We start from the raw sequence: 25,627 nt of genomic DNA, 5'->3' as shown, positions 1-25,627 counted from the left end.
TATTCCCTTCTGCAGCTACAGCGCTTGCTCTTTCTTAACCTTTAGTTCTAAGTCTTTGTTGACCATCCTTTGTAAAGTCCCACCGCCGTCCACTCCCGCCTAACCTATAAACCTCTTCCCTCCTTTATTTTTCTTTCAGTTTTTCACTTTCTGAAATTATAATGTGTCTACAGCTCCTTACCCAGTAATCCAAAATCCATTAACTCCAAAATCTGTAAGTGCTTTTTGACATTCATGTGGTGGTAAAACATGAACTGAACTCATTTAGCAGAAAAACCAGTCTTGAAATGATGTGAGGCTTAATGTTGATTTCTCCCACTCGGTGTGAACATTGATACATTCTATTGGAGAAATCACTATTTAATTATAATATCCCAATGGGGTATTATGTAATTTGCAGTATTAATTTTTTTAACTTTAAAATCTAAAATTCTGTGAATTCCCAAACATCTGGCCTCAACGCTTTAGAAAGGAACTGTGGATGGATATTCATTGTTTAGTCCATGATAAATCAAAACGTTACAGTTTTGTGAAGGAAGTTATGAAATCACAATTGTGATAAGAACATAAAATAATTCATTTCAAATCAAAGCCAAACGGCACATATGCCCTTCATCAGAAAGTGGTGTATTTTTAAATGATTTACGTGGAGTTAGTGAGGCATGACTAGCAATGAATCAGAGGTTGTTAGGAAAATTTCTATACCACACAAGTAATTTCCTATCTCTGAATTCACACCCTTATCATGGGTATTGAAACATAACTTCCTGGTTCCCACTTTTCTAGCAATCTCTTCTTTATTAATGTTGTGGCTTGTGCACACAGTAATTACAGACATTCTCAGGGGGTAATATTTGCTCTCCGATCCTTACTGATGCACTCGCCATGATAGGATTTGAACATTATTCCTCTGCTGTTGACTTGCACATTTCAAACCTGAACTCCTCTCTGGCACCTCCATCTACTCATTCCCAACTTCCTGTTGTGCACTTACAGTTGGATATGCTGTCTTCACATCCCATTATACTTGCCTAGAATGGAACTCATCACCTTTCCTTCCAGTCTAATTCACCTGTTTCTGTAAACCATGCTCTCACAGCCCAGAAAAAAAAATATTGCTTAAACTGAAACCACTCTTTCATTCACATCAAATCCATCCATCTCCACGTCTCACTGGTAACCTTCAGGCTCCCCCATTCGTCTTCTCCTCTCTTTCCTTATCCATATCTCCCTAGTCCCAGGACCTTTCTTTCCTGCTGATGTACCCATATGAATCACCAAAATACTTTTTCAAAAACACTCTTTGCATAATTTTGTTGCCCTACCCCAAAATATCAGATATTTCCCAGTATCATCATAACCGAATAAACACATTGCTGTCTGGAATTTAAGACTTTCTATACTTGGCACTAATGGTTTTCCCAAGTATACCAGCTACCCTTCATCAGTTCATACGAAGGCTAGTTTCTTTTTGCTGGTCCCCAAAACCTTTCTTTGGCTTCCCTTCTGAGCATGTTTTCATGCTCTTTCACACAAAGATGACTTGTCACCTCCACCTCATAGATTTTTCCAGGTTCAACCTTAATCTGCGTTGCATCACCTCATGAAGTCTTTCTTGCAATCATAATAAATCTGATTCTTTCTGCTGTGTCAGTTTTACACACTACAACAGGTGATAGTATTCTATGTGTGTGGTTCATTATTTTTAATGTTTTATTTTTCTCTTGTTAATGGGTTTGTAACTTTCTTAAGGGAGAGTACTATATTAGTACTCCCAGAGTGTCTAAGACCCTACATGATGTTGAGTCCAGTAAATGCAAATTTCTGACCAATGGGAATTTGAAAATGAAAGTTTTAAAATCCTCTCAGCAATGTACTAAAGTGGAAGGATCAAAAATATTTAACAGTTTAAACAACCAATGTTTATTTGTTTAAAATCTTCAGAAAGGGAAAGTGTTTAAAACTATTCTAAGAAGGAAGAAAAACATCCTCTGTTATTGTTCAAGTCAAGTTGATAAAACTTCTGTAAGCTAAACTATTTGGTTCTTGGACTTTTAAAAATATAATTCACATCACAATTCAACTTTTCCCCCTGAATATCCACTTCTAATCTAAGCAAAATTTAAAGGCACAAAGTATAGACATGTCTCCATTCTTTTTTTTCACATAACTCAAGCTACTTGAACCCTGATAACATGCACCTTTGAATGGCTTATCTGGGTACAAGATCCACATAACTAATGTTTGATGGCTTTTTCCAACTCTGTTGGAAGAAACAGCTTGAACGTCTTTATCAGAGACACTTAACAATTAAGGTCAATGGGGCATCTCTCTTCTCAGTAACAATATTCCCAGTTAGGCAGTTAGGCATATGGCCCAATTCAAACACAATCAAGTCAAAAGACTACTAAGAACTTTAAACAGCCTTTTCTCACTAAATAAATCCAAAATATTCACTTGCTGAAATATTATTTGTTCTTTAATTATTTTATTCAGATTTTCTTTTGAGAATGGCAACTAAGAATACAGAATAAAAAGACAGGAAAATACCGTAACAACTATAACAATAGTAATAATATTTTATTTTTATGTCTTTCTGTCATATTCATTCTTATGCATATCTCATGTGGTTGTCTTAATAGCTCTGTAAAAGAAACCTGATTTTTACTAATATCTTTTTTTAAAAAATAATGAAGAAAATTAGAATCAGGAATTTTACATGACCCACCCAAGGTATTTCAGTTGGAGGGCAAGGATTCCAAATTCGTCTAACGCTTGTTTGACTAGATAAGGTTTCTGGGGTAAAAGATGGCTTATTGGGCTATGCACAGATTTAACTAGCATGCTAGTGGTATCTATTAAATTGGTTATTTCCAAACATTCTAAAACCTCACAAGACAACAGTTATAGGAAAGCAAAAAATTTTTTAAAATGCAAACAAAACAATTTCATCATAGCAACATGCTCTTTTCATACATGATAAAATCTCAACTCTCTCTATTAACTCCATGACCATCAAGGCATGGCTCTTCATTGCTGATGAGCATGCGATCATTACCGCAGGCTCTTACTGATTGCCTTACCCTCCCCCGATCCAATAGTTAAATTTGCCTTTTACATACAAATCTCATTCCTCTTTAAGATCCAGACCTCTGATTTTTCTCATATAGCTCTCATACAACCCCTCAAATTGTTAAGATTAATAGAAACTTAATTTGGGCCAGCCACGGTTTTAAGTACTTTACATGGTTTATCTCATTTATTTAGCAAATACTGGGAGGAAAGTCTCATCCTCAACTAACAAATGAGGAATCTGAAGCTAAAAGATGTCACATAACTTGGTGAAGGGAACAGTGCCTAGTGCCACTCTATTCTTTCTTGTGCTTTAACTTATTCAACAATTGTTGATTTCACAGACAGATTATAAGGTCTTATGGAGCAGGTGTGGTGGGGGAGCGCAGTTCGCTCCTAGCAGCTGGCATACTACGTTTGATGTGGTCAGCAATCAGGGAAGCCAGTATTTTTATAAGTAGAATAATTATCAGCTCTGCTGCTTACTTTCTGTGTGACAATGTGCAGATCGTTTAATTTTTCTGATGTTTCATTTTTGTTTCTGTGAAGCAGAGCAAAAAACATACTTCCCTCCCTGGATTGTAGAAAAAATTGAGTAAGCTAATAAACATGGTAAGTGCTTTCTAAACCATAAACCTGATAAACATTTTAGTCAATAAAATTGATAAACACTTGTTGAATGAATGAATTCTAGGTGCACTACTTTTTATAAACTATTCAACTTCTTGCCTGAGAACAGTCCATTCAGGGAAAAAGGGACAGTTGGTAAAACTGCAAAATGATATAAATCTGTTAATTACATACCACTCACAATGATTTTTTAAGCTCACGGTGGGGTTGATGTCACTGAGGTAATTGTCTTAAAAATGCAATGAGCCCTACCATCCACAGTTAGAAATGCTACCACACTGAAGGCTAGGACTGGCAGAGACCCCTAGAAGTAAGATGTCACGTACTTTTAGAGCACAAAACAAGAAGTAAAGCTATAGAAGAAGCAGAGGTCTATATCTGAGGTTTAACAAAATGGGGATTTTGTTCACCAGCTGCCACAAGTACAGGCCAGTACTTTATAGGTGCTGAATTATAAAAATTAGAATAGTACTTTGAATGATAAACATATATCGTGTTACCCAATTTCATGAAAATATAAGCAGCAAGCAAAAGAATCTGCATTGCCTAAAAGCCCCTAGGCACACTATTTTGCTAACTAAAATGGAAAATTATTGATAATATTTGTGATTTTTTTGTATAGCTTATTTTTTATTTCATGAATTTTAATGAGGATCTATTAGTAACTACCTTAATGGAATATTCTCTACAAACCAGAAAATCATCTAGCTTAATATTTTTTTATGTTTTCAAATGTTTTTGTGTTATAGAAATATAGTAAAGAAAGCAACTGATATTGCTTATGACCTTGCTCTAGAAAAAATATTTCAGAACCACAGTTCAAAGGTCCCAGGAAATGTTCTGAAAAGGGAAATTACATACCTGCAAACATCAGCTCTGAAACATCAGGTTTGACGTGGAGACAAGTGAAAAGAGGTAAAGGGCACTGGGCAGTACTGACTTTTTCCTTCAAACTACTCAAAGTAGTGTTCATTCTCTGTACCCAAAAGAAAGAAAGAAATGGTTTAAATATACAAACAGATAGAGATAGAAAACTAAAGTAGTACTCTCAATCAAGGCACTAAAGTTTTAAAATACAAGTAAGTCTTATTTCTTCTAGAAATCTGAATAACAAACAATAAAAAGCAAGCTCTTGTGGAAGTAATTACCTCCATTCTTAAAAGAACCATAACTCTAGGGACTGTGTCTACATTTGCCCTGGAGGATGGTTTGGCAGCTATGAAGCTCAGAAAGAATTTAGCCCCTGGATTCCCTGGCGCAGACTCTATCTCCCCCCGCTTTATCTTCAGATGAAATGTCACACTGGGGTCATGTGTCAAATGGGTTTGTTCCATGTGATTCATTTCCTTTGCAGACTCCATGCCCTCTCCATTCTCCCTCTACCACTAACATATTACTTGCACTCACCTCCTTATCTAAAAAGATGACCATCAGCTAAAGGTTAAAATGTATATCTTTCCAAAGAAAAGGGAAACAAAAGCACTTCCTTACACATCAAAACTGTTAGTCAGAATGAATTAGTGAGCATAGGAGTTACAGCTGGTGGGGAGGAGGTCAGTATACATCATTGATAGGATAAATTGAGTCAAGTAACTCTTACAAAGTATATCATATTCTGTTTATTTCAAACACTACAATATACAGGGTCTACTTGTATTAGAAGGGTTGCCAATTGAGCCATAGCTTACATTGTGAATTAGTGTTTCTCCAATTAACATCCCAAAGATATCAGTAAACGTGACAGGCTGTCCAGAGCTTTTCTTCTTCCATAAAGACTCAGCATATCTTTTAATTTTCTGTGGTGTGAGAAGTAAAAGGGGGTTGTAGCTAACATTCTTCATTAGCTCTTCATTAATTTCCTTTGGCCCTTTCTCTGGAAAATCAGGGTGAGAATATAAGGTTGACATGTACCTATAAAGAAAACAAAAGATAATCTGTAAAGACAATGGGCATCAGATAGCAATTTCCAAAGAAAGCAAGTGCTCTCTGTCATAAGAAAAATAATCATAGAAAAAGTTGATTAACTTCATTATTTGATTGAAGATATTAATCCATTTAAGGAAATAATGCATCAGTCAGAAGGGAGTGGGTCTACAATGGAAGTAAAATAAAGGGGAAGTTTCAGAGGAAACATTGGACTTCCCACCCAGAGGAGACGATGTCCTATCAGGCCTATTATTGTCTAGTTTCTGGGAATGCTACCCCTCTAAGATTTTATCAGAGACTGATGACACAACACATCTGAGTCATGTAAATAAACTGATTTGTCTGGATATACTAGTCAGGGAATCTGATAACGTGACTCAAAAAATCTGATAATGTGGCTTTCCATGATGAGTTTCTACAGATAGAAGATGTGCTGTCCAAACTGTTGCGAATGCCTAATTCTCCTGAAAAATGTGTTTGTTATTTTTTTTTTTACTACCCACTGGTCAACTAGGCAGCATCCCACACCATGCCAAGTGTAGGTCTTTGAACTTGTGAGTGCACAAATCTGATGGTGAAATCCTGGAAAAGAATAGGTCCTTAAGGTAAATGCTTTCTTCTGGAAGTATCTTGGCCACCAGCCTTTTGGCTACATCAATTGATAGTAGAAACCACCAAATCACCTAAATATTTGATGTTTCGGCAATAGACATTCAATTCCCACCTTCCTTCCTGTGAACCAGTATCTCTAGTAGTACAGCTCCCACGCTGAATGTTAATTATTAGTTTACTGATCTGTCTCCCTTAGTAAGTAAATTGTGACCTATTGCAGGGAAAGCTTTGCTCATTCATCCTTTTTTAGCCTCAATGACTAGCGAACGCCTGGCATATGGCAAACAGTTTTTTGGACTGTTGGGCCAAGAGAACAAAATAATGAAAGAAATAAATATTCCACTATTTCATCCAATCAAAGAGAAAAGTGCACATATCTAAATCTCCTGGCTCCTTGACATTCAAGTCAAAATGCCTATCGTAATAGTTTTTCTTCCATTCAGGGAAGGAGAAAACTAACTCCTTTTGGGTGTCTGCTAGGTTCTAGGACTGAGCTGGTTAACTGCTCACAGATGTCATTTTGGAAGACTTGCAATAGCTTTCATTTCTTTCTTCTATTACAAAGATAAGGAAAGAAAGGATTGATGAACTTAAAATAACATGGTCACAATTCCCCAATTAATAACAGAAGAACCAGAATTTAATTTTAAAATCTTCTAATTAAGATTTCTATTCTTTGGTACCACACCATTCCCACTTCACATCAGATCAGAATTTCTTTTTGGATTCATAGTTCTTTGGAGACAAATTAAGAATAATTGTACATTAATAAATGGAAGGTGATGATAGGACTAAGATGGAACACATACTCTACAAAAAAATTTAAAAATTCTTCAAAGATTTTTTATTATACAAATTAAATTCCTAACATTTCCCACAAACATGTGATAAAGATAAATCAAGTAAATCTACTCTGAACTCAAGCTGGTATAATCACCAAATATTGACAAAAAATACAGTTTAGACAGAGTCCACGCATTCCTGTAATTACTCCAAAGTCTACCACATGATTCATTTAGATCACTAAAGAAAGTCCCATTTTCTGGACCTCATCATACTTTTCAATAAATGCATATACTGTCAGAATGATATTGGTTCATATTTAAGGACATAATAAAAATAGGGAAATAAAATATCCTTTTATATCTCTACGTGGTCAATTCTGGATACACTTAACTCTTCATAAGAGCACTAAGTTCTTTACCAGTGTTATTAACAAGAATAGTTTCTACTTCCATGGACTATTGGGTTGCCTGTGTTAAAAACATGTATTATGCAACTTTACATAGTTTGGATTTTGCCTGGAATTCCAGAAAGCTTAAATCCAAGCTTGTGCCTCATTCCTCCCAAAGCTATGTTATCATGAACTTTTAATCTAATTTCTAGTTATATATTTTTAAACTTATTTTCCACTTCTAACTTTATTGTATACAATCCAGTTTTACTTTATAAGACGTATTAAATCCTTTTGTTAATGAAGCAGATAAAAATAAGGAAAAGAAGCAAATGAACAGTGAATGTCAGTAGAAGTCGATGTAGACACAGAATGATTTGTTTTTAAAGGGTAGGTGAAAAGGAAATGATACGATCATTCTGCTATTGGAAGTTGTCATTTCTAACTGTTCTGCAGAATGATGCAATTACTCAGATCTCATTTACATTACTTAAGACCTCCCTCCTCCATCTATATTTAGCTGGTCTTTAAATGAGTCATCTTATGATTCTATCAAGTACCTCTGCCCCATGGATTACCTCTGGGAAGATCTGATGGCCCTTCTCTTCTCTTCCCTTCCTCCAAATGCTAGCCATCAGACCTAGGTCAAGAAAATCCTTTCTCTGGTGTTGGGGGTTTGCTCAAAAGCTGGGATTCTGTGCTACAGTTTCAGAAGTAGGTCTTTTTAATGGGTCAAAATATATATACAGATATCAGCCCAATTCTCTTTTTTTTTTTCTCCCTTATGGAATGGTTGTAGTCCATTTCTTTTCCATAGAGTTTGAAGTGAACTCATTCACTCAGGGAGCCTCTCTCTCTCTCCCTTTCTCTCTCTCCTTCTTCCCTCCTCATGAAGCAGTTGGCTTGGAGAATACAAGCCCTAATGAAAAACAGAAAGAATTAAAATACCTCAACCATTGGCATTGGGCTAATGGTCTCTTCTTGCTCAGCATGTATGAATCCATATTCCTTAGAATTCACAAGGGTGAGGTGGGCAGATTTTTCATCATGTCATTGTGGTGACATCCAAGACTTAGATTTTTGGCTTTGGTGAGAGCTAAAGATGAAGTTGCAGGCAAAGGCCAGTTTTCCTAAATGGCTTTTCTCAGTTTTCGTAGTTTCCTTGGTTGTACCAAGGCAGTATTCAGCCATTACTGGATTCTCTGGACATACCACCACCTAAAGCACATACATATTTGCAACTTCATAATTAAATCTTAATTTTCATCTTTTTAACAATAAATGACTCCTGAATATACCAATCAAGTTTCAAAACCTGACTTAGACACAGTAGAGATTCTATAGTTAATTAACAAATGAAAGGGTCTTCAATTTATTTCTCTATACATCTAAAAATATTGGCCTCTAATTTTTCAGTATATTTATACAAGGGGATACCTCATTCTCTCCATGTGAAAGCTTTTTAGGTTAAGTGTGAAATTTTAAAAGCTAAATCATGATGAAGAGCAAGAAATTCTCAGTTTAGTCTCTGCCTCCAAGTCAGTCAATGTTTTAAAATATCAGTGCCTGGCAGGGAGAACAGTGTAGCACAGAGAAGGCACATAGTGGATCTATGGCATCTTGCTGCACTGATGGACAGTGACTGCATTGGGGTGTGGGTGGGGACTTGATAATATGGGTAAATGTAGTAACCACATTGTTTTTTTCATGTGAAACCTTCATAAGAGTATATATCAATCATACCTTAATAAAAAAATATATATCAGTGCCTGGTATGCCAGGACTTACCATATCAGAATCTTCAGGTGTAAACATTTAGAATTTCTGTGCTTAAAAATGTACCAGAAGTGATTCTCATATGCAATAAGATTTGGAATGATTTGAGAAGACCCTTGACATTTGTCAACCAAATACCCTAAAACTGTAAAGAAATCCCCAGATTAATTTTCCCCAAAAAATTCCATTCCTTATGCAAATCTTCATTAGGTCAGTAAACATGTGGTAAGTGGGACAGATTCATTAGCGAACAAGACAAGCACAGTCCTCACGACAAAGACCACATTTTCTCTGAGATAATCTGACCCTTTAGCCTATCACCTCTTATGCAACAATTTATGTTAAAATTGTTTCATTTTTCAATGTTCCAGGAATTCTTTCTAGACTGTTAAACTGAAAGTTCTCACTGTTGTATTCCATTTTCGTCAGTTTAATGAATTAGGCCTATTTGCCTATAGATGCAGAGCTGTTCTTCTTTAGCTGGTAGTGCCATCCAAACCTGGCAGTTAATAGCCAATATCTCCTACGGTACTAAGAATGGACAGCTGTACTACAGATGAGGAAGGCAGCTGTGCTGAGTTAGAGAACACAGGATCACCTTCATGGTTCTCCCAGGTCACTACTGTCAGTGTTCCTAGCAGGATAAATCCTTATATTTAATGAATCACAAATATCATCCAAAAATAACTTCAGAAATAATTCCCATAAAGGTAGCAGCAGTTACAAGTGAAGCATTTACTCTACATAAAATTCTCTTCTGTGATCACAGAAAACTGCCTGGGAGGTCCAGGGCTTCTCCAGATATTTCCATATGACCTCATTTGTGTCAAGTAATGGTCATGTATCGGTAGAATATAAAAACTTAACACAACACAGGAGTGTAACTTGTTTTTCCACATGTTTCCAAATTCCTTCCTTTGAACTTTTTACCTTCTCACACTTTTCAAGAGAGAACTGTTAGGAATCATCCTATCACCTTTTCTTCTGCCTCAGGAAATGTCTAAGGCTTCACTTGAGCTTTTTATCTTGTCCTTTCCTGTCTCTGCCTGAATCTTTTCCTATCCATGATCCAACTACTTTTTTATCTTCCATCTATTCCTCTACACTATTTCCTTCACCTCAGACTTCTACATAAATGCTCAAGTCTCCTAAATCCTGAAAATAAAACAAAACAGAAGCCCTTCCCTGGTCCCTTGTTGAAATAATAGTCAGCTTCTACCAGGTGCACTTTCCCACCTGTCTTCCTCTCACCTCTGTTCACCTCTTATCTGCAATTTCATGATCAAAAGCTTCTTTTATTTACTTTACCTAGTGATTCTTGCTAAATCCATTAAACATCTCCAAAGCCAGTTCCAAGCTAAGCTTCTCACAGATTTTCCCTCTATTAAAATACCCAGTATATCTTGAAGCACTGTCTACCCTTGACCTCTGGGACTCATCTTTTACTTGATTCTCTTCTCTGATGACTTCTTTGCAATGTTCATTCATGTTTTCTTCCCTTTTTTGGATCATTAACTTTTGGGACAGTTGAGAGTTCCACAAATTGAATTATTGGGGTAATAACTGAAGTGGTAGAAGTTGGTGAAATTACCAAGGAAAATAACCAATATAATAGAACCAAAAGGAGGTCCGGGTGGAAAATTCACATTAAGGAGAAAAGCAGTGGAAGTAGTAAAGACTATATGGAAAAGAGAGGAATCAGAGAAGATGAACTAAAAACAGAAGGCATGGTAGGAGTAATTTGAAAGAGAAACAATTTTATGTATGAAATATCTCAACCCCCAACCTTATCTTCCTTTACTCCCCCAAAAAAGTAGAAGAGAATAAGAACTTCAAAAGATACCCTTAATTTTGAAAATTACAGTGAATATAGAATTGTTAATTGAGTGACCTTATAGGAAATGGAAGAAATAAGAGAAGGCTAATCTTTGAGGAAATGAGACATTGAAGGATAGAACAGATGTTTATGTATACATAAATGTGGGGCCTATAATCTTTAAATGATTGGCCTGTAACATTTAAAATTGTCTTAATTACATTTTTCAGGACTTATCTTCAGAACCATAAGAGAAAGTAAGATGTTTTCCAAATCTATAACCCAAGCAATGACTGTAGCTCTAATTAAATCCAAACACACACTATTATTCCCCAAATCAGTACCCCAGATTACACCTGGTCATTCTTTATTAGATGAGTTTAAGAAAGTAGGTTTTTGCAATGCGTAAGTCAGTGATGGACCACGGGGATCTAACAAATAGTGGGTGTGGAGAGAGAAAATCACCCGAAGAGGCATCACAGAATGCTTGAGTAGGCTAATTAATCTAAGGGTCCAAGTTTTTCCATCACATTACTCATTAAACAGGCAGATGCCTGCTCTTTCCTTCAAGGGAAAGAATAATGATGGGTTACACCCTTCTTTCAAAAGAGATAAGTCATTTTGAGGGTACATGCAAAGAAGGTGATAACCACACTTCTGGGTTATTTTATAGCTAAAGAATCTGGTTTGAACTTTTAAGAAACTATAGATTCTTCAAATATGACTCTACATGGAGTATATCGCTTTCCAAGAGAAGGTTGTGGTTTAGTTGAAAGACTCCTTGAATAGGAAATCGAAAATCTGTGTTTATATACTGACTCTGCTAGTGGTCTTAGACACATCACTTGGTTTCTGAGTCAAATTTTCTTTAGTTGAAAAATGAGAAAACTCATGTCTATCTCACAGGATGAGAAGGCACAGAAATTCTGAAATGCTAGACATACGTAATATGATAGAAGAGTGTTAACATGGCTGGTGACTAAAAAGCCTTATAAATCAAAGTCAGACATTTTGTAATAATGTGATACTCTTATTTGAGATATCTGAGCAAGGGCTAATATTTGATTTTCCATGTGCTTATATGAGGTAGACAAGCCAAAATGTATGTAGTAGCTTCTTTCCAAATGTTTTACAAATCATTTTTGAAAAGGCAAATCGACAGTATACAAATATTATATATACAGATGTCTATCCAAATTTAGATGAGCCTAAATACATTTAAAGGATTTTCATAATTAATTAGATACAAATCCATGAGATTCATTGCATTTCTGCTATCAAAAGTTGTTTTCCTTTTTCTGTATGTTAAGGTTTGTACATTGCCTTTCATTCTATTTGCCCTAAAGAAGAAAATGAATACCTAGTGAATCACGTACACTTAGACATGTTCACTTCAAGATTACAAATCAGCAAATTATAGGAAGATTAATTATGGGTGGGGTATGTTATTCTACTTCTGCAATATTTATATAGAATAATTTCAATTGATCTTTTTTTATTTTATGTTTAACCACATTTTAAGTTACAAACAGACTTAATTTTTGACAAAAATCATTAAAGACATGAATTTGGCTTAAAAAACACTTTCAAGAAAATGATTATTGCATCAAGTTGGAACATTTCAGTAATTTGAAGTTAAAGTTGGACTTTCTGAATCCCCTTTTCTTTCTTAATGTTCAGGTAGATAAATGTTAAATATTTAGGATGATCGACTAATGTTTAAAATGTATACTTGCCACGTGGATCCAGAAAGACCAGCAACATAGGTGGTACAATCTAAAATGCCTGATTCATACAGGGCCTTCATCACACCAGAAAATCCTACCATGGCTCGGAAGCCTCCGCCTGAGCCCAGTATGGCTACGACAGGCACCTGGAATGGAGAAACAAGAGATCGTTGGTAAAGGAAAATCATAAAAAGGACTTCCTTCTGGTTTCAATTGTTACGAAGCTCCACATTTGCTAATCAAGAATTTTAACTTCACTCATCATGTTTCCTATAAGAAAATCAAGAATTAATGTCTATTAGTAAGAAGACATTATTAAAATGACCAACCAACTCTATTTAATAACAACAAAAATAATCTTCTATATTTACCTGACCCTTTGCAGTTCTTGGCTTATGTTCAGGTGTACTTTTCCTAATTGATTCTTTCAAAGATCTTTTAAGGTGAGCAAAAAGCATTTGCTCACTCTGCAGATGCAAGTTCTGAAAGGATGATATTGCTTCCACAAGATCTATAAGCTGGTGATCTGTAGTAAGTAAGCACCTTTCCTTCTCAGTCTAGAATTCTTACTGTTACTTTATGCTGACTCATTCAAAACATATACTATCATTTGAGCTATAAAAAAGAACTTAATCAACTTAACAGGACTTATGTATTTTTTAACTCAATAAATCTGATTACGTGGACTCTATGTTTCAGGCATCGCAACTGGATCTGGGGAATCTAGTTTATTTAAGTTAGGCAGAAATGTAATAATAATTACAACAACAATAAAAATAGGAATGGATGACATTGGTTGGACTCTTACTCTCTGGTAGGAACTGTTCTTAGCAATTTACAGAAATTGTCTCATTTAATTTTCATAAAATCCCTCGGAGGTTTCCATTTTACAGGTGAGGATACCGAGGCACTTGGAAGTAAGACCTAGAAAACTTGTTCAGGGTCATGGAACCAATAAATGGCAGAGTCAGGAGTCAAACCCCTTTCTTTCTCTGCTTTGCTGAGAGTCAGTTTTCCGCAGTGCCAGCCACCCCCACATCCCAAAGCACAGAGCTCAAATACCTGAACATACCTGCAAGGACGTGGCCAACACCTAGTTTTGCAACCTTCAACTGGCTATTCCCACCAACTTAGAAAAGGGTTTGGAGAAGCTGAGTTGAAAATTAGAAAGCCAACCTTAAGTATAAAAGAGAGCAACAATAATAAAAGCCAAAATAGCACTGAATTTTTAAAGAGTAAATGAGCATATCACAGCATTTGTCCCACTATTAAAACTGTTGAGGCTTTAGACTGCTGTTTCATGCACCCTAGGTCTTTACATATTAGCACCCATTTTTTGATTAGTGGCTGAAAGCAAAGATGGCAATGACTGAGTTTCACCGATCTTCACAATATCACCAAGGGCTGCCCTGGCTGTATAAATGGAAAGTTCTTCAGTGAGCTTTGCCTCCCCATCACCCTGTAGCCAATGCTTGCCCTCCCAAGGTGCTCTCCAGTCCATTTCTGATCAGAAACTGAGACCACACCTTTGTACACAAAAGGAAGGGACTCACTGACATGGTTTGCTTCATGAAATTTACAAAAAGTAGCATATATTCATCTCATTTCAACCTGTTTATAATTTTGCCAGGGTAGCCATAATTTCACATACAAAAATTAAAAAAAAAACTTTATTTAAAATATATCAATGTTACTAACATTTTGTTTTCATTTGGCCCCTGGCCTCTTAAGCCAAATAATCTTTGCATAAGGCCCATTTCATTTGTAAAACAACCAGTACCCCCTTCAGCACACCCAGCACCTGTCCCCTAAGCCTCCTCCTTGCCCCTGACACACGTGCTACAGTTTGCTGCTCCCCAAGCCTGCTGCCCTGGGGACTCTGCTCTTCAGTAGCTGTTTGCCTCCTAGTGGATGACCTGGTCACTAAAGTCAGGGCCTCCTAGACATCCTTCCGGAGCAGGTTCCAGCTCTGGTTTATCCTTTGGCCATTCGCATGCCACACCACTACGTCACCTGCGAAAACTCCAACCCTGGGAAGCCCACACCTGCTCATTCACACTGAGGAACCCCACTACAGGGAGTTCAAACTGCCTGCCCTTCAGGGTTTACAGTCTGAAGGGGAACAAGAATTGATAGCATAAAGTGACTGTCGAAATGAAGGTAGAAACAAGAAGAAAGCTATTCTAGAGGAAGGAAATAGCATAAACATAAGGAATGTACATTTTCATAGACAACTCAAGGTTGATTTCTTCTACCTCCTTTGGAGACTGGCTTTGTTCTCCCCCATCCCGCCTCCTGCACTAATTTATATGACAAACTTAGGTAAAGAATAGTACTTAGCCAACATATTATTTAAGTTTCCCTTCTATCATCATCCAAAACTACCTATTTGTTTAAATTGAAGTATATTCCTTATGCTCTGCCTTGAGAGGAAACACTTTCTCTTTTATTCTCTGATGAAAGTTGATGTAAAAAGCCCTCCTCCCATATCCCCACTATTCAAATTCCAGATTTCAGTCTCCACCCAGCTTTGCTCTGTTATGGTCAGTTACCAGGAGATGTAAAACTGTAGAGCAGCATTTCACTCCACGTCAGAAACAGTAATTTGGAAACGTCGAACAGCCTTTGAACAATCCAAATATGTCAAAAATCCCCATGCTCAAAGTCTTATAGATCTTGCTCATAAGACAGATCTCAGCCCTTTTTTTCATGGAGAAATTACACTACTCAGAGACACCGTTCTAACAATGAGCTTGTTTATCAGATTTTAAATCAACACCAACAAAGTTGATGAAAGATGTTTTAAAGACATTTCTTCAAGGGAACATACAGAGAATGGAGAAATGGCGAAAGAATTTGATTTCCTTCGACTGCAAAAGAAGCAGACAAGAGAACATTCAGGTCAGTTCAATCTGGCCAGGGAGTTACATATTTTAGAAAAACGTCCATCTAAAATATTAAAAATCAATAAACGTTTAAACTTTATTACAGAGAATAAAAAATTTTTTAAGGCTTAGTGCTTAGAAGAATAAACTCTTGGGTTATGAAAAACCTTAACTATTTGACTAATTCATTAGCCATCCAGGAAAGCTAAGGTGTCATTAAATCTGACAGTGACTGTCCTCAGGTGTTACGCAACAGAACAGCAACACCCAGATACATGTGTAATAGCTACTGTCGGCACTGAACCAACCACTACGTGCCTTACACATTGTGCTGGGTGCTTTACAAGCATCAGCTCATTGTTTTACCCTCGTAAGAGACGTCCCCATTTTACAAGTGAAGCACAGAAGTGAAGCAATGTGCCCAAATGCACCACGTCCGAACTCATTCAACACTGCAACTTGACCCCGAGGTCCTAAGCGTGATACTGTCTGTTGGAAACCGCAAACAAGGCAAGCACAGTCTCTGCGCTGAGAACGGAGCAGGGCTGCTCTTTCTCTGGCAAGCTGCCCCAGCAGCCCACTTCTCCGTCCCTTAAGGAGGCAGACTGGCCAGTACTAAATAGAAAGTGAGGCTCCTGGCACGGAGCAGGAGCAGCGGGGCTCAGGAGACTCTTGGCCACAGAGAACGTACAAATGGGGAAGTGCTCCTTGAGTTATGAGAATGGGTGGTGCTGAATATATCTAAACCGATTATTTTTGCCAACAGAAAAACGTCTACACCCAAACTGAGACAACAGGAAAAGCTTTAATTCTAGGAATGACTTTCAGAAACATGAATTTACTATTTCTGAAGACTATCCCAGAGAAAAATATAAATTACCTCATTCTGTTGCAGAGAAGCCAGTTTGTATGCATATTGAAGGCCAAATTTCATTTTCCCAGGAAGATTCCTTTCCACCAAATACGGAGTGCCTAGGAGCTGCAGCAGCAACTTGCCTTTTGCAAAGGAAAACCTAAGAACAGAGGCCCCGGGAACCTGTATCAATCTGCCCCACAGGTACTTGTGACTGAACAGTTCAAATGGGCACTTCTCATCCAAACTTTCTCCTCAACTTGTGTCTCCTTGGTAACAGCTCTACACTAGTTCCCTCTCTCTCCAGCTCGCTCACCCCCTGGAGGCCACGCCAAACCACTGTCTCAATCTGTGTGCTAACTCATACAACGGAAGACTTACGAGGCTCTATTGTGGGCTATGAACTATGCTAAGTGCTGGGAATAAAAACAACACGGACGCTCTCCTAGTCCTCATGAAACATATATTCTAATGGGGAAAACACCACTAAGTGAGTACTTGCACAGCTATTTTTAAAGCGCAATTGTGGTCAGTGCTGAGAGGTCCATGTGCATGTTTGTGCCATAAGAGATGACGTAACTGAGAGACCTAACTTGGACTTGGGGAAGGGACAGAGGACTTGATGAGGGAGAGAGTCTCAAAAAAAAACAAAGACTATGCACTGATTATAGAATGGGAGGGTGATAGTTAACTGAAAAGGGGGTGGGGTGGACAGAGGGGTGTATTGGGGAAGGAATAATGTGGAAGAACAAGAATGGACAGGGTCCTGTGGGGACATGGTACTAAGGGGCACCTAGTGGTCGTAGGGGGTGATGAATGTGGGATGAACTGGCAACAAATGGAGCTGGAGAGAGGCTATGAGGCCCATCCTCAGAGCACTGGGAGGATTTTAAGCTTGGGTTTGGTAAAATCATATTCATGTTTTTCAAAGACCACACTGAATTCAGTGTGAATGGAAAGTGGGGAGATGGAGAACAGGCATTAGTAGAGTTACAGAGAAGAGAGGATATCATGTTCAGATTTAGACCTGCTGTTTGAGATGTGAAGGATACAGGTGAAGAAATCCAGTAGGTGTACAGCTATTCAGGTCTGCGGCTCAGAAGAGAGGTTCTAAGTTGTGGATACACACGTGAAAGTTCTCAGCACACAGGTGTTGTGCGGCATCATGGAAGGGACAGAAAATTCTTCAGAAGAGTACAGAACAAAGAGAAAGAGGGCCTAGAGCTGAGTCTTGAAGAACTGTCATATTTAAATAAATAGCACAGAGGAAGAAGACCTGGTAGAAGGAACCACAGAGGCAGGATGAAAATAAAGAGAAGCGGGGGAGGAACGGGCAGAGAATGTTTCAAAGAGCAGGGAGATGTCATTTACAGCAGGAGGGCTGGGTGACGCAGGGCCAGAGGATCCTCTGCGTTTATTAGCACCGGGCACTGGGCTGGACTAGAACAATGAGGCAGAAGCCTGGGAAAGGGGAAGAAGTTGAATGAACTTGTGTGGAAAACTTTGCATAAGTTTGTCTGTACAGATAAGGAGGGAAATAGAGCAGAGAGGAGAAGGGGTGTTTTTTTGCTTTTCTTTCTTCTTTTCTCTTTATATTGGAGTTTAAAACACGTTTACATTTTTATAGGAAAAGTTCACACAGAGGTACAGGCAGACAGTTTGGTGGGGCGTGGCTCTGGAAAGACTGGACTATTGACATATTAAGAGTTTCTAACTGAAAGAAAAGGGGCTCTTTCCTCCCCTGACCCCAAGAAGGAAGTGGCAAAGGACGAGAACAGGTTACGGGGTATATCAATCCTACGGCAAGAAATGAAGGATTTGACGGCTTTTCAATTCTCTCTGATTAGGAGGCAAGTCTATCACTTGTGAGGGGAGCAGAGGGACAATCAGCAGCTGGGAATGAAAGAAATAATTGTTGCAAATAACCGGAGAGCAACATGCGGGGAAACACAGCAATCACAAGACAGGGTCTCCCAACTGAAGCTGATGGCCCTGAATTAACAAAGGTATCCTTTTCCTCCTTTTTTTTTTTTTTTTTTCTTTTTCCTGGCAAACTCATTCCGCAAGGCCTGGCTAACAGTCTTCAACTCTCGGAGGACTTTCCATTGGAGGAGACAAAAAGGTTTTCCTTGACCTTCTTAAGGTCCCTAAGTTCCCTAAGTAGGGCTGAAAATTGAACTGACAAGAGATATTAACAGAAGAAATGCATACAGGTGTATTTAAGGTAAGTTTTGCATGACATGGGGGCCTTCATAAGGAAATGAAGAGCCCCAGAAAGCCAGGAAGACCTGAATGTTTCATGCTGGGCTTGATGAAGAGTGGCCAGTCGTGTAGAAACGTAACAGGTCACAGAGTGTGAGTGACCTACCCTAAGCATGGTAAACTGGAAGACATTCACCAAGACCCATTCAGATTCTTCCGAGTCCCTCCCTGTCTTTGAAAGGCTGTTCCTCTCCTCCAGGTATAGAGAGGGCAGCTCTCACATGAGGGACTAATGCCCTACCTCAGGAGAGAAGGGTGGGAGAAAGTCAGAGAGACCTTCCTGCTTCTGCCATTTTTTTCAAATATCTTCATCTTAAAATAGTCAAAATGCCAAGGTGCTGGGTCTTGGGATGGTGTGTTCTGAACCCCATCACCATCATCTCTACTATAGAGAGAGTGGGTCACCCCGTTGCAAGGTATTTACATCCTTTCATTCACACCTCTTTTTAAAGAACTTTTATCACTGTTTTTACCTGCTTCAATGTCTCTCTCCCACTAGGAAAGTGACTGTTCAGTATTAACCATTTCAGCTCTATTCATCTCTAATTCCTAGCACAGTGTCTCAACAAATGAGAAACAGTAAAAATGAAACAGAACTTGAAATACCATCTCTCTGCTCCCAGGGTACAACAATACCAAACAAGGATGGAGACAAAAAGAAGGTGTAGAACTGCTGCTGAATGCTTTGTTACACAATTAAAACAAAACCAAAAAAATTTTCCAGGAAGAAACTTCTGAGTAATATGTAGAAAAGGAAGCATCTTCAAGGATTAATTAACAGGAGACCATACTCAACCACAAACACTACCAAGATCTGTATGTGGCAAGCAAGATGCAGGGGTGAAGAGATGTCTGTGTTTTTTAAATTGAAACTTCAATGGAGATTTCACTTCTCCTCCTAGCTTTCTTTCAGCAAAATTCCCCATAAACAACATTTTATCTAGAGTCTGCTCTCGTAACAACACAAGCCACTCCAACAGCAGCAGATTGGCTTTCTATCCCAATCTCCACCCAAAAACACATTTGGATATGGGCAAGCACATGTGGGACAGGGGTGCCTATCTGGCTCCCTCACTCAGAATCTATGTCTCATTCCCAGTTGTATTTTGTCCTTAATTAACAATGATCTTGGATTTCCTGGTCTGTGCGTGCATGTGTGGGAGTGTGAAATAAATTAAGTATTTAAAATATTCAAGTAACAGAAAAGCTCAAAGAAATAAGTAAACAATTACCTGATATGCCACTACAAAGAAATTTCATCATGATTACTTAATGAGCATCATTACAATAATGTATCTTTTAAAATCTATTGATGTATAATTGACATATAATATGGCATGTTTCAGGTGTACAATGTACACCTGAAATAATTTGATATTTCTATATATTATGAAATGATCACTGCAGTAAGTATGATTACATCCATACCCATACAGAGTTATAAAACATTTTTTTCTTGTGAAAACACTTAAGATCAACTCACTTAGCAACTTTGAAGTAAGCAATACAGTATTATTGACTATAACAGCAATTTATTTTTATAGATTTCAGATAGATGGATAGACAATAGATGGATGGACATAAGGATGGACAAGTAAGTATGTAGAGAGATGATTGATAGATGAGTGGAGAAATAAATGATGAATAAATAGCCAAAAATGGGATTATACAGTACAAGTTATTGAAAAAAATTCCATTTAGTTTACTGAAATTTAAGGGAAGAAAAAGAAGTTAAAGTATAATTGAAAGATTATGCTTCCAATTATTTGTTCACAAAAATATTTTATATTTATCTATAACTAGGATTATTAAAAATATAATTCAGAGGTCATTAATTTTAACTAGTTGGTCAACTTTAGATGGTATCTTTTAACTCTCTGCTATAATATATTAAGAATTTGGAATATTTCCTATATCTCTGCTATTCACATGTACCTATTTTTGTTTGTGGTACCATTTAACAATATTTATAGCATTATCTCCTTGTTCAGTATTGATAGTTCCCACAATTATTTAATTTCAGCCTATATTAAATTAAGTCCATATTGAATTTAGTCTATATCAAAATAAATTCAGTGATCCTTTTATCTGAGGCTAAACATTTCCTACTAATGAAACGAACACCTTCTTCATTCATAAGTATGTCTATGCCTCTTTTAAGAACTGTAGCTGATCAATATTACTAAATATGGCATAATTTGTGATGATCTTCCTCAAAGAGTTTCCATTTATGAAATTAGCTTAATTAGTAACCAAATCTTATCTTAAAAAACTGAAAAATAACACTCAAACTCAATCTTTCCATACTTGGGTGTAATCTGGGAGAAAGTACAAAACTATTATTAAGTTACAATAACATCCAAAAAATTTCCAACTCACATCACGCGTAGAACACAAGCCTTCACTATTGTTTGGACCCAGGAATTTCTTCATGTTTTCCTTTATGTTTTCTTTTCTTTGTTGTCTGAAAGTTTTCTCCTGATCACACAGAGCCATACTAAATCGGAGGTCTGGGGATGAACTGCATATAAAACAGGAAGTCATGAACCAGCGTTCCCAGAAGCATTGTTATGCATCACCCATTCCCACAAGTCCCTGATAGCTACACTGATACATGCTCACTGACTCCCCCAAGACACTTCCAGGTAGGACATCTGAAACAACAGTATAAAGTGATGGTTATCTTAAAGCAGCATGTTTCCAGGGCATGTTTTTGGCAAACAAGGAGTATGAGATGTTTTAGAAAACACAAGCGAACAACACCTGATAAATGCCATATTAAGATAATAAAGACTTTGGGAAGTGCTTCAGAAAAGAAACCTGTTTAGAGATGTTTAAAACAGTATTTCCCAAACTCACCTGATCAAGAATCCCTTCCCTTGTTCCTCTGTCCACCGCTCCACAACATGACGCTAACATGCCAAGGCTCTGTTCTAAGGGACTTACTTACAGAAATACTACCTTAAAAAATGGCCTTGTCTAATGGATGTCCCCCATGTGGCAAAGAAAAGAACTCCTAATTGTCATTGTTAATGTCAATGAACAATTGAACTTCAGATAACCACTAAATATTTCAGAGGGGTTGCCATAGGGAGAGGAGTGGGGGGTATGGATGAAATAGATGAAGGGGAGAAAAAGAGAAAAAGTTAGTGAGAATGTTTGGTATCTTGATCAGACTGATGGTTACATGAATGCCTGCCTATGTAAAAATTCATCAAGCTGAGCATGAAGATTTGTACATTTTGTTGTATGTCTCTCAATATAAAATATAAAAATAAAAACAAGCACAAAAATAAATAAACAAATAACTTAAAAATAGTTTAACTATCTATATTCCAGTACTGGAAAAGGTAAAGTATCACTGTTATTATGACACCTTCATTTTAGGAATATAAATTCACAAAACACGTTTGAAAAGTGTTTAGATAATGAGCATCAAGATTAATTAAAATGTGTAGTCCCTTTGAGTAAATCTATGTCTGGCTATCTACTTTAAGGAAAATAATTGTAAGTTTGGTAAAGGTCATTTAACTGCATGATCTAATAGTAAGGAAATGGTCATTAAGTTATAGTATATCAAAGCATTGGATTACAGTTATTCAATTTGATTATTATGAAGATTATGTAACAACGAAGGAAAAGAGTAAGATACTGAATTAGCATTTTTAAAGTCAACTTTTAAGGTAAACCCTTTTTCTGTTATTATTATTAATTACAATTTATAGTCTTCTAACCGCTTTAAGAAATAAACATCTCACAGTTGTCTCTGTGAATCCTCCTCAGCTTTCTATTTTTGTTCCTCAGAGGCAACCACTACCTTAAACTTGTTCTTTATTATTCCAATGTTTTTATTTGTAATTTTAAAATACATATTATTTCTCTAAAGAATAGAGTCATTTCACAGGTTTTTAATTTTTTATAAATGCTATCAACTCTATTATGCAAATTAATTTTTTCCCATTAAACATTTTGGTTTTGAGATTCATCTGTATTTATGTAAATAGAACTAATTCAAACATTTCTACTATTATGGTGTATTTTCATTATGTGATTATAACATAATTTCTTTATCCACGAACATTGATGTTGCTTCCATTTTTTTTAACTACTACAAATAGTACCACTATGCCCATGCGGTGTACATGCGGAAAAGTTTCCGATAAGAAATGCTCTTTAGAAAGAACATCTCATTAAATCATCACAATAGATACGGTTATAAAGTACTCTTCCTATTTTACAAATGAGTGAAAAAGTGATTAGAAATCTTTCAACTGCTAACAATTAGTAAATAGATTTAAATCTAGGACTTCTCATTCTGGAACTCATGTTCCTTGTAATATACTATACCGATCATTATCGTACATTAAGCACCAGAAATCTGAGTTTTAAAACAGTCTACAAACAGTCATGACCATTAAAGTTTAGGAGATATCAGTATAAAAATATCAAAAAGAAAATTCAAAAAACATTGAGTAATCTTATAAATACAGCAACTGAAGTATGGTTCATTTATTTCTCCCTTTATGTATTTGTTGTCTTTAACTCTCTAATTTTCTTTCTTGATTTTATTTTATGTTTAGTGGAAGACAGTCCATGGAAAATTTAATTTTTTCTTTTTAGATTCAAGACAAACATATAAAACTTATATATGCCTTAGTAAAGTTCACTATAAATATATAGTAAGTTACTTCTTGGCATATGTGTATTACTTAGCTGAGTTTTTTATTTTCTTACATTTTTTGATAATTGTGCTCTGTTAAAGCCCATTTCTTTTACATAATATGGTTCTAAGTTTATTGGTGAAGACCATTTCCCACTAAAGCAAATAGCATTACTTTCACAGTCAAACAACAAAAATATTTCTAATCTCATAGCAAAATATACCACTTTCAAAGCAAGAATCAATATAACACAAAAGAATACAACCCAATAACTTGGATTGTCCATTGATACTTCCTGACATATGCTGAGGGACAGTGGTAACTGATGTAATAATTTACCAAGTCAAATCAACATGTTCTAAGGATCCAAATAAGAGAAAGAAATACCTAAATCCAATGTCAACATAACCATCATAAATTATTTGGCAAATCACAAGATATAAGAATGTTACACTAACCTATGTGGTGTATGTATAAATAACATGTGTACTAGTAACTTTGGTAAAACCCACTTCAATAGGATGTTCAAAGAGATGCAGAGAGACTGAGAGAGGTGGGATCTACTGAACTCAATGTTAGATCTGAGACTGGCCAATTCTCAAGGTAGGCCTGACTTCCCAAAGATTGACCATTTGAAAATAAATGATTTTCCGACACTCACTTTGGAGGTCACTTTGAAAGAGCAGCATGCTTCATGCAACTTTACCACTGGTCGTCCTGCTGATCAGTATGAGCAGAAATAATGTCAATTTTCAGTTTTCCCTCTAGTTTTCTATTTATGTTTACTTTCATGTTTTTTAATATCTATCTCAACAATGGAACATAGGCTTCAATAATTGTCTTCATTTCTATGAAAACAGATATATAACTTGAGGAAGGACTCTTTCTATAAGCCCTGCTTCTGACATCTACTATTTAACCACAAAACTACAGGAAAATTAAGCAAAGAATATTTTAAGCTTATTTAAAATTAATGTTTTACACATTAAATGTAAACCCTTTAACAATTAAAAATAGGTCAGTGGATCACTCACAAATGTTTTCCATCCAACAACATAAATGTACTTACCAAACTTCAAGAGACATTTCCAGAATCATTTCAGTGACCTAAAACAGATAACATTAGTAGGGTATATTAGTCACAAAATGGATGTGTGTTACAATAATGCAAACAAAGTGACAATTTTTGAGTGCCAGATTATTTTTAACCTAAAAAAATCCCTAAAAATAACAGTAAAATAGCTCCATGAAGACCCAAAGATAGAGGTGTATCCCAATAATTATTTTTTTGGTATTTTTTATAAGCCTCTTTAAAGTCATTTTAGCAAACATAAGAATTCCCTCTACATGGTTGTTTTCCTCCTTTACTAAAATGAAGTAGGGCAGTTCTACAATCATTTTTCATAAAATATAAAAATTTCCTGGGATCGAAAAACTAGGAAGCTGTTGTATCTCTTATTCAGGTGCTATGTCTAGGCCTCAGAATCAGAGGCCAAAGAGGTTAAAGAAAGCCTGGGTGAAAATTCACACATGAGCAATTGTGACAGGTATGGGCTACAGTAAACTGAACACAGAATGTTGCTGAGTCCAGGCTTGCGCTACTCGCCACCTGACTTGACAGTAAGTCAAGAGACAAGGTACTGGGGCAAAGAAAGTGACTTTATTCAGAAAGACTGAGAAGATGGCAGGCTCATGTTCCAAGGAACCATCTTAACTTAGGGTTGATTTCAAGCTTCTTTTTGATTAGGGAAAGGGGGAGCAGGGAGTGGTTGAGATCAGAAGGTGATGACGGAGCTCAGACATCTGGACATTAGCAAGGGTCTGAGCAGGCTGTGAAATTCCTTGTCCTGGATCAACTGACTCCAGTCACTTCATTGACACGGGTCTGGCCATAATGTTCCTGTAAGTCCTCGACAATCCCGTTCTCATTTTTGTATATACTTCATCTCCTCGAGGGAGGTGAGTTTCAGGTGGGGTTCTGGCTGCATTAAATTAAGTCAAGAGCAAAGTTACTTTTGATGATTACAAGCATACGTGCAAGGCTGCAGGGCTGAGTAGAAGCTTTTTGACTCAGTTCAGTAGCAAAAGGGACAGATACAATATGAAGGCAGAGATACCAAATTTTTCTGCAAAAAAAACTATCCCAGGTGGGCAGGAAGACTCAGGAACTAGCCAACAGTGGTCAGCTCAAGACACATCTGCAAATGGGATGTGGGGCTCAGGTTTTTATTTT

The 25,627-nt window shown here is 36.8% G+C and overlaps 1 protein-coding gene across 3 annotated transcripts in view; it reads right to left on the bottom strand.

Annotated features, from left to right (window-relative positions):
* The window catches only part of PLA2G4A (phospholipase A2 group IVA), a 169,665-nt gene that overhangs the window by 39,926 nt on the left and 104,112 nt on the right, over window positions 1-25,627 (bottom strand). For all 3 annotated transcript variants that reach the window (XM_037009886.2, XM_017681139.3, XM_037009887.2), the window contains 5 exons: window positions 24,464-24,501; window positions 21,113-21,254; window positions 12,743-12,879; window positions 5,391-5,613; window positions 4,564-4,678 (listed from right to left, as the gene is read on the bottom strand). In XM_037009886.2, the coding sequence (XP_036865781.1) occupies window positions 4,564-4,678; window positions 5,391-5,613; window positions 12,743-12,879; window positions 21,113-21,254; window positions 24,464-24,501 (655 nt within the window). The remainder of the gene's footprint in view (window positions 1-4,563; window positions 4,679-5,390; window positions 5,614-12,742; window positions 12,880-21,112; window positions 21,255-24,463; window positions 24,502-25,627) is intronic.

Source organism: Manis javanica, chromosome 11 (assembly GCF_040802235.1).
Source record: "Manis javanica isolate MJ-LG chromosome 11, MJ_LKY, whole genome shotgun sequence".
In the NCBI taxonomy this organism is placed as follows: Eukaryota; Metazoa; Chordata; class Mammalia; order Pholidota; family Manidae; genus Manis; species Manis javanica.
Note: the sequence above shows the minus strand (reverse complement) of the source record. Positions and strands in the feature narration are given on the sequence as shown.